A 12409-nucleotide genomic window follows, 5' to 3' on the forward strand; every position below is an offset into this window, starting at 1 on the left:
CTTTAAATCGATCTGTCTCGTCTACCATTTGAAAAGGGACATTTTTTTTCCGAAATTATTATGTATATTGTCGCAGGCATAACAAGTAAGACGTTTGTATTTAACACAACTGAATAGATATATGTATATATAGACATATATGTATGTACTTATTGATTTTTAATTCGCCACTTGTTCTCGTCTTTTTTCACCAACACCGACTATAATTCATTCCTCGCATTGTGATAGCCTTCTAAATCTCTACTACATATCTATCGCACACAATGCTTCAATCAAACTACATATCAATTCTATATATATATATATATATATATATATATATATATATATAGTAATTTATAAAATATATATGGCGATTAAGCTACACTGAATATTCTGCGTTTCATCCATAAATTACTAACTAGCTCTACCTACGTATTGAGCACTTTTGAAGTAAATACTTAAAGTTTACGCATAAATCTATACTTTCGTATATTAAATTTATGTGAATAAATGAAGTAGTAATATATATATATATATATATATATATATATATATATATATATATATATATATATATATTAGTGATGGGACGATTCTGATGTTTTTCACGATTCCGATACAATTACCGATTCCGATTCTTTATAAATTCTAAATATTTAACTACAAAGTTGTTATTTTTTCCCGGTTACCATAAAAACACGCGTTAAGTGTGCATATATTTTCTAAAACGTAAAAAAAAATACCACTTGTGGGGTATGATCTAAAGATTTTTTAGTTTTACTGGGTAGTTCAAAATTAATAAATATTTATTTTTTATCACTACTACGAGCAGTGGAAGATTTTGCTTTTAATAAAATCAATTAAAAATGATAATTAAGGGAATCGTTTTTATGCATTGGTTGGTTGGTTGGTTGGTTGGTTGTTTTATTTTACGGCATATCAACCCTTTTCAGGTTATTTAATGCCGAATCTGGTGATTTTGAAGAACGATTTTTTAATATAGTATATTTGTTTTTTTTTAAGTCGTATTCTATTTAACTCATAGTTGGGACCCTAACAGGTGCTACCACTCCGGGTCAGCGTGGACCTCGGAGGAATGGCAATCAAAGGGTATAGTTTAAGGTCATATCCAGGACCTTTAGACATCGGAAAATAGGCACAATTTTCCTGATTCCGATACTCCAAAAAGTTCCGATTTTTCCGATTCCCGATTCCGATTCCAATATCTTCAAATCTTCCGATTTTTCCGATTCCCGATTCCGATTCCGATTAATTGTCCCAACACTTTATTTTTTTGTTGATTTACTCGACCTATTTTGCATTTGACAAGTAAAACTATTCCAATTCACGCACACGCACACTTGCACACATACACACACACACAGACACTCACACGCTAATATATAACATTATAACATGTTATGAATCAAAATGGATTCGGCTATATCAGATCGAAGTATTCTTTAGTCTATATATAATCCAGAAGGAAAAAGAAAATATGAAACGATCGTTAATCTGTGAGAACAAATAGAAAACCAACAAATCACGTCATCAATACAATTGTTAAAATGTTTAAATCATTACGTGAAATATTATACAGGGTTATTAAAAAAGAAAAACTATGAATAAAACGATTTGGCACCATTTATTTTATTCAGGAACAATTCCATTGTTCTCTCGAGAAAACTTCACACATATAATTTAATTTTCATATAAAATAGGATAAGAGTACGAGAAGGCTATGGAATTCTCCGGGGAAAACAAAGGAAAGTAACCCCGAATCTCTAAGTTAGTACGTATATGAGATGAATTTCTACGTACCCCGACCCCTAAGTGATCAAATGAAGAGAACACCCTTAAAACTTAAACTACGTATATTCAATGTTAATGACATTTAAGCAATATGACTATGGCCATAAATCAGAGCGTCTTACAACATTTCAGCTTTTCAGGGAGGATCAGGATTAAAGGTGGAGGGACTGTTGCAATATTTTTTTTTATATGAATGAAGGGTATTATCAAAGAAAAATTGAAGGGTCTACTTATAGACACTGACGATAGGAACTGGCCAATCAAATGGAGATATCTTCTGCTAGCGACCAATCAAAAACTTGAATTGCTCGAATTGCTCCATAAAAATATTGAATCTTTTAGGACACGAGCACATAATTTTTTCGTGTTCACACGAGAAAAATCTTTGCTCTTTGCCTACAAAAGGTTAACGTCCAAGATTATGCAGATCAGCTACCCACCGAAAACTCATTTTATCTCTAACATTCATGCGGATTAGCTACCAACTTAATTTGATCTCCAAGTTTAATACCCATCAGAAACTCTTCTAAAACAAAACATGACTATCAATTAAAAAAGGGAGCCGTAAAAGCAAAGTAATATGGTCTTAAAAGCATAATGAAAAGTACATATTAATGATTTTCATTTAAGCCCGAACAACATCAGCTCTTCCTCCTGATAATATGTAATATATACATTCGACAACAGCGATTAATTCAGCAGTGTGTGTGTATGTGTGTGTGTGTGTGTGTGTGTGTGTGTGTGTGTGTGTGTGTGTGTGTGTGGTAAGGCGACACTAGCTGCGATGGACGAGACATGTTATGCGCATGCCTGACAACCGCCCTCCAAAGCAAATGCTCTAGGGTCAGCTTAAAGAGAGAAAGCTGTACCAAGAAAGACAGAAAAATAGATATAAGGACAACACAAATACCCACCTGAGACAGTGTCACTTTAGCCTGGGAAGATGCTGCTCTTCAGAGAGGCATGTGGAGCAGGATGGTCCATGAAGGCACGGCTCACCCAGAAAAGGACCTCCACAGAGCCGCAGAAAACAGGAGGAAGCAGAGAAAGGAGAAATCTACTACGGACACAGCTCCTTCCGCCTCTTCCACTATCGAGTCGACCACCCACACATACCCCCACTGCATTAAAGCCTGCGGGTCAAGGATCGGCCTCCACAGCCATATGAGGACCCACAAATGATCAGACCCAATCTTACCGATGGGAGAACAATCATACTCGTCACGAGTGATTGCCGATGATAATGATGATGGGTAAGGCGGTTCACCTGTATTGTGTTGTGCATACGCGACAAGGATACATCCTCGACACTCAGCCCTACATCGTTTTAGCCATTTATGAGTTGGTAACCTTTCTTCCCTCGGGTTGAGGTATAAGGCATATAAATAAATAGATTTGTTTAGAAAATTCGTTTTTTTTTTTCAGTCTCCTTTAATTTATTTTGATTTGAGTAGATATTCCGTTAATAAATAACCAATCAAAGAAGAATTCGATATACATTTAGCAAAGTTGTGTATACACGACAAACACACAGGCGGGCACACTCATGATGGCAACCTTGTGTCTAGTCTGCAGTCCTTTAGTACTCACATTCCAACACCGATGTTTCTGACAAAGGAGGAAAATTTATGTTTTCTGAGTCAGAATTTACCCAGTTATCCTTGAAGGTGCATTTTTAGCATCTGTCATAAAGTGGCTTTATGCCTTGTCTGGAGCGATTTCCATAAAAGATCGCCTCATAAAAATAGAAGCTGTTTTTAGTTCTGAGTATTTTTTTAAAACATGACCTCTCAGTTTAAAAACAATTTATAGCGGATATGTTTTCGTTCTGTTTGCACGTAATCCCCCCACCTCCTAATTAGAATCTGTTTATTTTGTTCGAAGTAAACTACGCCACATTTAAAGAAGTGATTTGCTCATAAAGTAATCACCAGACTAACATATGAAATGTATTATTTTTTTTACGCAAATATTTTCACGCTATTTACACGTAATCGGTAGCAAAATGTAGAATTTTTTCCTGTTGACCTACGCCGTGTTTATTTTCATTCTGTTTACACATAATCGCTAGAAAAAGTAGATCAATTTGTTCTGGGTAAACTATAAGAAAATAGTTCATGTAAAACATTGCATGTTTTGAGGGACGAATTGTTTATAATTGTTTAGTAGTCGTAATATATAGATATGAAGACCAATGTTAAAAATGTATTTGTATGTGCATTTGGAAATGTGGCCTGCGACCACGTGTTAATTGAAAAGCAATGGAGTAACCCAAAACGTATAAAGTTTCCAGCAATTATATTCCCTTAATTAAATATTGAGCGGAGAATTAAGTTAATTTCTCTGCGATAAAAAATGAACACGGTGATTTGGGTAGCGGTTACAGTCGATGAATGGAACCGCGTGAAAAAGATAGCAACTTCCGAGATAACCACTTCCATTTGAAAGTGCTTTTGCTAGGGTAAGATTTCCCGGATGAATATAAAAAACATTGAAAAGATGAAAAGCGAATATGTAATTTCTGAAAACACACATTATGAAGTAGTTTAATTGCTTAGTGGAACAGCCACACATGTAAAAATGTTTTTGTTTTTTTTTAATTTATTTTTTCTTAATTTGGAGAACAAAAAAAAAAGCGACCATATTTTATTATAAAAAAAAGATGAGGCTTTACCATTCGCGGAAGGTACGTAAACGGACAGTCGAAATATTTGGGTATATATTAAAATGGAAAATTTTGAAGTGGGAGGGGGGGCGATATCGATTGACACATTTTATATGAGATCTTCCTCTTCTATTCTCTTGAAAATTGTTTTGTAGAGACATTCAATTAGCATTGTGCTACGGCTTGGAATACAATATCAAAGTATGAAAAATAGTTTGGAGGTGGAAGGACATGAACGCTCAACGTTTCGCCCAATTTATACGGGCTTTTTCAAGAGGGATGGTAAAAATATCAAAGTATCCGTGAATTTTTTTTTACAATTTGCAGGAAACGTGCTAGGAACCAAACTCCTTCCGAAAAATTCCAAAAACGATGGTCCCGTCAATAATGATTATAGATCGATTCGTTGTAGATCTCTTGTTTCGTTTTGCTTCAATCAAATTCTCAAAAATCAAGGAGCTCCTCTTTCAGGAACTAACACTTGATACTTATATGAGATACATTAATATTTGAATGCTTCATTAAACCATTAAACATCTCTATTAAGTCTCAAATGTTCAGTTAGCAAAGAAAATTAATTTTCCTCTCCCCAATTGAACATTTAAATATGTTTTAGTATACCTTTCTTGTAGTATTTTAGTCGTACTGGATTCCAGGACAAGAATACATCTAGTCTAGTGGAGTATCCAGCTTAGTATTGTTACTATAAGCAACATCACTTGAAGAAGGTGCACCATTCCGCGTATAAGCAAGTGCTGGTGAGCCATAGTGAGGAGATCTTATTTGGGCAGCGAATACTATGTGATTTTGAATATTTGGTCAGGGTTTACTTGTAGGGAAAAGTATATTCATGCCAAATCGTCCTGCCAAATGCTTGTACAGATATACCTTAGACACTTGAGGATAGTGACTAGTAGGCATTCAAGTTCTTTCCAGTAAGTCATTCAAGTTTTAGAGAGTTGCCATTTATATCAAGTAAGTTGCAGTGGTCTCAAAGATCTCAAACGACATAAAATGATTGTAAAAAAGAATGGATTATTGTGTTTTTTTTTGTTTAATTTGAATAAATAAGATATTTATCAAGTTAAAGGACGCTTTACACATACTCTAAAATGCACTTACCACCGGGAAATAAAGACGTTTTGGTCTTTCAATCCTTTCTTTAAGAAATCTACTCTTTACCCAATAATATGGTCGTCTTCAAGTCTAACGTAAACAAGTTCTTGATGAGCCGTTCCCCTTAAGTAATCCAATTTACTAAACTTCCACTACTAATAATTACTACGCCACTGTCCCACTGACCATTGTGCACTTATTAATCCTTATCCTCGAGTGGCCTCTGGGTCTTGCAAAGTGGTGACTCCTGTGTTAAAAAGTAAAAAAAAAATAAAATAAAATAAAAATAAACAGTGTAATAGTTTCTGATAAGATCCGTGTAGACCCCTTTCTGGTGTAATAATGAATGGTAGCTCATGAGGAATATCAGAATGACCATTAAGGATATTGTAACTCAAAATGAAATCACCGCGTAAAGATCAGCGTTCAAGGGAAAAAATATTAAACTCCATTGGTAGAGTAGATTCATAGTATATACACCGTTCGAATAGCAATTCGGCGAACCTTTTCTGAGTGTCAGATTTCGCTCATATGATATGAAGCAAAAGTCTGGATATTATACTATAACCGCAATGAGGACAATAAATATTATAATTAGTGTTGGGACGATTAATCAGAATCGGAATCGGGAATCGGAAAAATCGGATCTTTTTGGGGTGCCGGAATCGCTATCGGAATCGGGAAAAAATTGAGCCTATTTTCCGATGCCAAAACCGATTCCTTTAATTATCTTTTTTATTTGATTTTGTTTTTTTTTATAAAACGTCTTCCACTGGTTGTAGTAATAATAAAATAAAAAAAATATTTATTGATTTTAAACTTCCAGTAAAACTAAAATCTCTAGACCACCCTCTCACAACTGTGTTTTCACGTCTGAGAAAATACATGCACGTTTAAGATGTGTTTTTTTTTACAGTAATCGGGACAAAATAACATTATAGTAAGATATTCAGAGATTTATAAAGAATCAGAATCAGAATCGGTAATTGTATCGGAATCGAGAATTTCGTACGTAATTGGTAATTGTATCGGAATCGGGAAGAATATTAGAATCGTCCCATCACTAATTATAATATTATACTATACCAGCAACGAGAGGGGGCATAAAGTGGAGAAATATTTCAAGTTTAAATGCGATATAGAGATGATTTGAAAGATGAGTCGAACAGAACGCAACAGTATGTTGTCTCGCTTACCTCATTGAGCTGAGCTATTTTACCATCGACAGTAAGAGACGAGACCCCACTGCATACTCAACGGGCCGTCTCTAGGCACTTTTAAGGTTAAATTTGAGATAAGCCCCGGACCTGACATAGAGATGAAACTCTAATACAAAAATTACGTGATCATTTTTAGGTACTTACTATGAAATATCACGTGTCCAAATTTGAGTCTCGTTGCGTTATTAATTTAGAAATTTAATTTAAGTGAAACTACTGTTAAAAATTCTCAAAACAATGGAACCATTTAAATTTCCACTGTTAATAAGACATTGCTTTCTAATAAAAAAATCCTGTTTAGACAAAGCAAGAGTTCATAAGTGTTATTCGGACTCTGTGCTCTCAGAAACAACGGTTTACCAGTGGTACGCTAACAATTAATGTGATCGTACAGACACGAATATTTCTGAACGATAAACTCGTTTAAATTAATCAGTTGTCACAGAAAGCATCAAAAAGTGTACAAGCTTGTGCTGGTCAATTGTGAATTAAAGTTCAATGGAGATAGCAAGGGAGTTCAAGATATTAGAAGCCTAGTAAATTGCATAGGTGACGGGAAACGCCGGAAGATATCGGATCCAGAAAACTCCAGATGGAAATCGAATTGCTGCAGATGACGTCAACTCCGTATTTTGATCGAAGGCTCAAGATTATGAAGCAATGAAAGAAAATATTTTAACTCGAAATTTCAAATCGAAGATCAAAACAAGCAAACAATTAGATTCCGATCAAGGAATGTGGATGATGTAAATATAAGTCATAAACAAAGACAGTCAGAGAGAGAGAGAGAGAGAGAGAGAGAGAGAGAGAGAGAGAGAAAGAGAGAGAGAGAGAAAGAGAGAGAAAGAGAAAAGCCATCCGACACACTTCTAAATATAAGTCATAAACAAAGGTAGACAGTCAGGCAGAAGAAAGAGCGAGAGAGAAGCTGCAATAACCACACACCACCCCTATAGTGACTCGAACTATCTCTCTTGTCATTCTATCATTGTAATGTTAATAAAACTTTGTTGATTTCCAGACATTTGCTACGGCTATCACCGTGTATATACTATGCCACGCATTTTATAAAAGTGCGAATCATAAATTACACAGAAGACAATATTACAAGTATTCACTATTTTGCGTGAACATTTGCCAATGAGTATTCAATGAAACAGATTTAAACTTGAAAAAATAAACGATTTATATTTAAAAGTGAAGTAACTCTTTTCTCTTAGTTATCTCCCTTGCTTCAAATAGATTGTGGGAGTCATATGCCTTATATAATTTCAGAGATGATGAATTTTGAATTGGGACATGTCGCACAGTGTATTTCAAATACTATGTTTTAACAAAAAAAGCAAATCTTCTGTTGTAAATGGATAATGAATGCTAATTGTTGATCTATGCGGAAGAGTTTCTATTCAGTTCTTTCATGTCTTAATAACCACCGCTCTTCATCACTAAGAAAACTGTATTCAAAATGGATACCGTATTTACTTACGACTGATCAAAAACCACAAGATGTCAACGTTTTTGCTTCTAATTCAACTTAACTAGAAAAAAAAATAGACTCTGTTTAAGAACGCACGAGGTATTTTGTTCATCGAATAACAAATATTATATATCCGTGTATTATTTATGCGGTTAAATGTCGAAATCATCAAAACGCGGCTACAAATGGAAACAAAAACGTAATCGTTTACCAAGACAGTGCATCGCGTCACAAGTCGATCGCAACTATGATAAAACTACATAGAATTGCACGTAGAAATTTCCTTCTCATGCACTCATTCTTTAGACATACCCCGAGCGACTGATGACTAGTAGCATATCTGAAAAGTATGTTTGGGGAAAAGAAATTTGTCTTCAATGGAAAAGTGATGCATAAAACACTCGTATTTTGAGGCCAAAGAAAAAGAATTGTTCTGCAAAACAGAAACATTGAATTTCTTAGCTGCTACGATAATGGAAATCCATCTACAAATGTTATCGAAAGAGATGAAAAATGCTAGAAATGTGAGGAGACCTGTTGTCACTCAGATGCCAGAGAATACCACAAGATGTTTTCAAAGAGAAGTCCTTGATAATGGCATGTGTGACTACTCTTAGTGAGTAAATAATAATTATAATGCTAAAAAAATGGTAAACTGTGACTTATGGAGACGAATGTTAATTGTTTAGTAGGCACCTCTAAAATCTAGAGCTGGAGAACGACAAGAGACAGCAGAGAAAAATTGAACAATTCTTCTCAAATCAAAGAAATATTCGCTTCGTTCTGTAACAAGCAAAAAAAGTGAAACTAATTATGAAATATCTATCATCATTAAGTTTGACTCAAATTGCAGGAAATTAGAATGTCACAAAAATATGTATTTAGAACAACCAAATGTCTGGAAAACGTACATTTTGCCTTGATGTGTTGCAAAATAAAACAAAAACAAACGGTTGTGGTGTAGAGAATGATTGACAGAATCAGAGTTAAAAAGAATGACCTTAGCAAATAAACGGAAGTTGAATGTAGCAAGTGAGATCCGGAAAATCAGAATTTTATCTTTTTTTCCGGTGGATGACAGTCCCGCAATAACTGTCCGTCTAAATACACCAAGAAAAAAGGAGGCGATTGTACGATGTGAACGAGATAGAGTATCAGACTAAGCTCACTCTCTCTGTCTCTGTCTTTCTCTCCCTCTCATATATATATATATATATATATATATATATATATATATATATATATATATAAAATTTATGTGAAAAATATATGAATGATAAAATATTTTCAAAATCTATATATATATAAACACATTTACATGGCCGCGACAAATAGTCGGTTAAAACCAGAAGCCCTTGTTTGACAAGTTAATAAATGGTTGCTTTCCACAGAAGAAACGAGTCTGGTTTTAACTGACCATTTGCCCAAAACATTAGTATGTCGAGTGACGCGACCATTTAAATTTCTTTACATTAATAAAAAATATATCTTGCTCCTCCTTTATTGAGTACTCTTACCTTAATAACATCGGTAAATGTATTAGTTATAACTCTTGAATACATTATATCGGGTATATATATATATATATATATATATATATATATATATATATATATATATATATATATATATATACACACTTCAGAATAATGAAGATACATATGATTTTTACCTAGCGACATGGAAGAATTACAATACGCGTTGGATCTTTTTACCTTCCTACTACCAAGAACTTCCATTTCAGGATTTTGCATGCATTTTGAATTTGACGTTCAATATCCTTTTTTCTGCTTCAATATCTAATTTCCCTTATTCTATGTAGAAAAAATATTTAAACATTTTTAAAAACTTCTAGTTTTCTATGTTTATTGCCTTTAGCAAATAAGGTGCAAACTATTAATAACATTTGCTAATAGTTTTCCCTCTGAGGAGATGAATAAACATCGAAAACTCACGGGTTAAGGAAATATATTTATCAAACTGTATTCTTTGTTTGTTTGTAAACAATAAAAATTCTATATTTGAAAATTAACCTTTTCAAATCATAAAATTTAAATACCTAAATTATATATATATATATATATATATATATATATATATATATATATATATATATATATATATATATATATATTACACAGTAACCCAGTGCTTTTTTCCTTCAATTTTCGCCCTCTTTAAGCAAATAACACTCGATGAAAATAACTCTGGGCCCCCACGTGACTTGATGAGACGACAATGGCGACTACACGGAGACGTCTGGTGCATATAATCGAATTATACACACAACAAAGCCATATTGTAACACATGGAGTGTTCGAAATAATAATAATAATAATAATAATAATAATAATAATAATAATAATGAAAATGATAATGAAAATAATAATTAAAAAATGGTCTTTTATGCATCATGACATAATACGAATTAAACGGGCAAAGTAAGTGGCAGTAAGTTTACAAAATAAATAGATATAACAACTAAATATAACAAAACATATAAGAAATAAATTTTAAAATAATCAAACTGTAATATAATCACAAATAATGAGCACCCCACAATGACTATGTGTTAGAGCGAATCATGCCGGAGCAAGTAAAAAGGGGACTTAAGCAGAATAAGGATCGTGGTATCGTCGGAATTTTCCGGGGAGTTTACGTAAAACGTCGAAAGGTGCCGAAACGCTGAAATTGTGAAGTCGCAGCAGGGAAACGTCGTTTAAGAAAATATTTATTAGCTATCATTGATTTAATATTAGGGCAAGGACAACAGCATATTCTTCTCATTTTTAATACTCTCGAGTGTGTATCCGCTTATATTTTATATGTTTTTATATAGAATGATGTGGTTCTCGATTGATTAACTGTGTCTAACTGTGTCGCATATATACTCTAGAGTCAAAACAATGAAAAGAATATTTTGTTTTCATAGCCCTATTTATTATTTACAAAACGTAGACTAAAGATTAGTCCTGATTTGAACAACAATAAATAAAGAAAATGTGTGCTATAAATTGTTTGTTATCCAATAAATAAATAAATAAATAAGTAAATGTTTATACATGAAACTTACCATACAACGAGTGTTTTATTTTTTTTTTTTAATTCAAATTTTTATTTTCTTCAAAGTTTCGGAAATTATATAATCATTATTTATTGTATTATCGTTCGTAACAATGAAAATAATATTGTCTTTAATTTTCAATTATATTCTGAATAATACAAATAATTTATTTTCATTGAAAAAAAATGGGCAACGTTTGCGCGAAAGAATAATAATAATAATAATAATAATAATAATAATAATAATAATAATAATAATAATAATAATAATGACGAAACACTAAACATTCGTTCGACATTATCTAGCGTTTTACGTAAAGTACCCGGAAATTTCCGACAATGACACGATCCTAAATCAGCTTAAATACCCCCCAAAAATAGATAGCTAAATAAAGAGAAAGAGAGAAATAGGGGAACGTGAAAGAGAAAGAAAGGGTAATGGCAAAGAAAGCTAACGGAGGATGAGAGATAGGGGAAGGGATAGGGAAGATGAGAGAGATAAGTATCTACTGATGAAGAGGTTGAATGAGAGTCAGAGGGATGAAGGTAATCACCTCAAAAGATACAAAAATATGAGATGGGGAAGAGAAGAGTAAGTAAAGAAGAAAAATGAAACCGTTGGTATGGAAAGAAAAAGAAAGCACTAGCAAAAAACAGTTGAAAGCAAAAAAGAAAAAGAAAAAAAGTATTAAGTAATAATTATAAATCCATCCTTACCAACCACGTCCGTTCTGGGCTTAGCATCTGCGGAGGTAAATAATGTGTTATTTCATGCAATTCAAGAAATGAGGAAATCGTTTCAATTAATTCTCTTAAAAAAGAAAGATTAAAAAAAAAAAAAAAAAAAAAAAAAAACGTGTTTCGATAACTTGGCTTGGCCGCCCAGCTCAGTCCAACAGAAAACACCACGTTTGACCCAAAACGCCAAATTCGATTAGCTTCTTGCATACATATGAACTTAATGAAGGAAGCGATGGCTAAAGTGCTTATGTAAATGGGTGCAGTGACAGTGAGAGTAGATGTGATGCTGGTGATGATGAAGATGCTGGTTTGTATTCTAAATAAAGACATAGG

The 12409-nt window shown here is 33.3% G+C and overlaps 1 protein-coding gene across 6 annotated transcripts in view; it reads right to left on the bottom strand.

Annotated features, from left to right (window-relative positions):
* LOC145245890 (glycine receptor subunit alpha-3-like) overlaps positions 1–12409 on the bottom strand; it is a 477134-nt gene that overhangs the window by 24192 nt on the left and 440533 nt on the right. For 4 of the 6 annotated variants that reach the window (XM_080107614.1, XM_080107617.1, XM_080107613.1 and 1 more), the window contains exon 8: positions 12053–12079. The exons of the other annotated variants lie outside the window; for them this stretch is intronic. In XM_080107614.1, the coding sequence (XP_079963740.1) occupies positions 12053–12079 (27 nt within the window). The remainder of the gene's footprint in view (positions 1–12052; positions 12080–12409) is intronic. 6 annotated transcript variants of the gene reach the window in all.

Source organism: Euprymna scolopes, chromosome 23 (genome assembly GCF_053919585.1).
Source record: "Euprymna scolopes isolate OS-2025 chromosome 23, ASM5391958v1, whole genome shotgun sequence".
Taxonomy (NCBI): Eukaryota; Metazoa; Mollusca; class Cephalopoda; order Sepiida; family Sepiolidae; genus Euprymna; species Euprymna scolopes.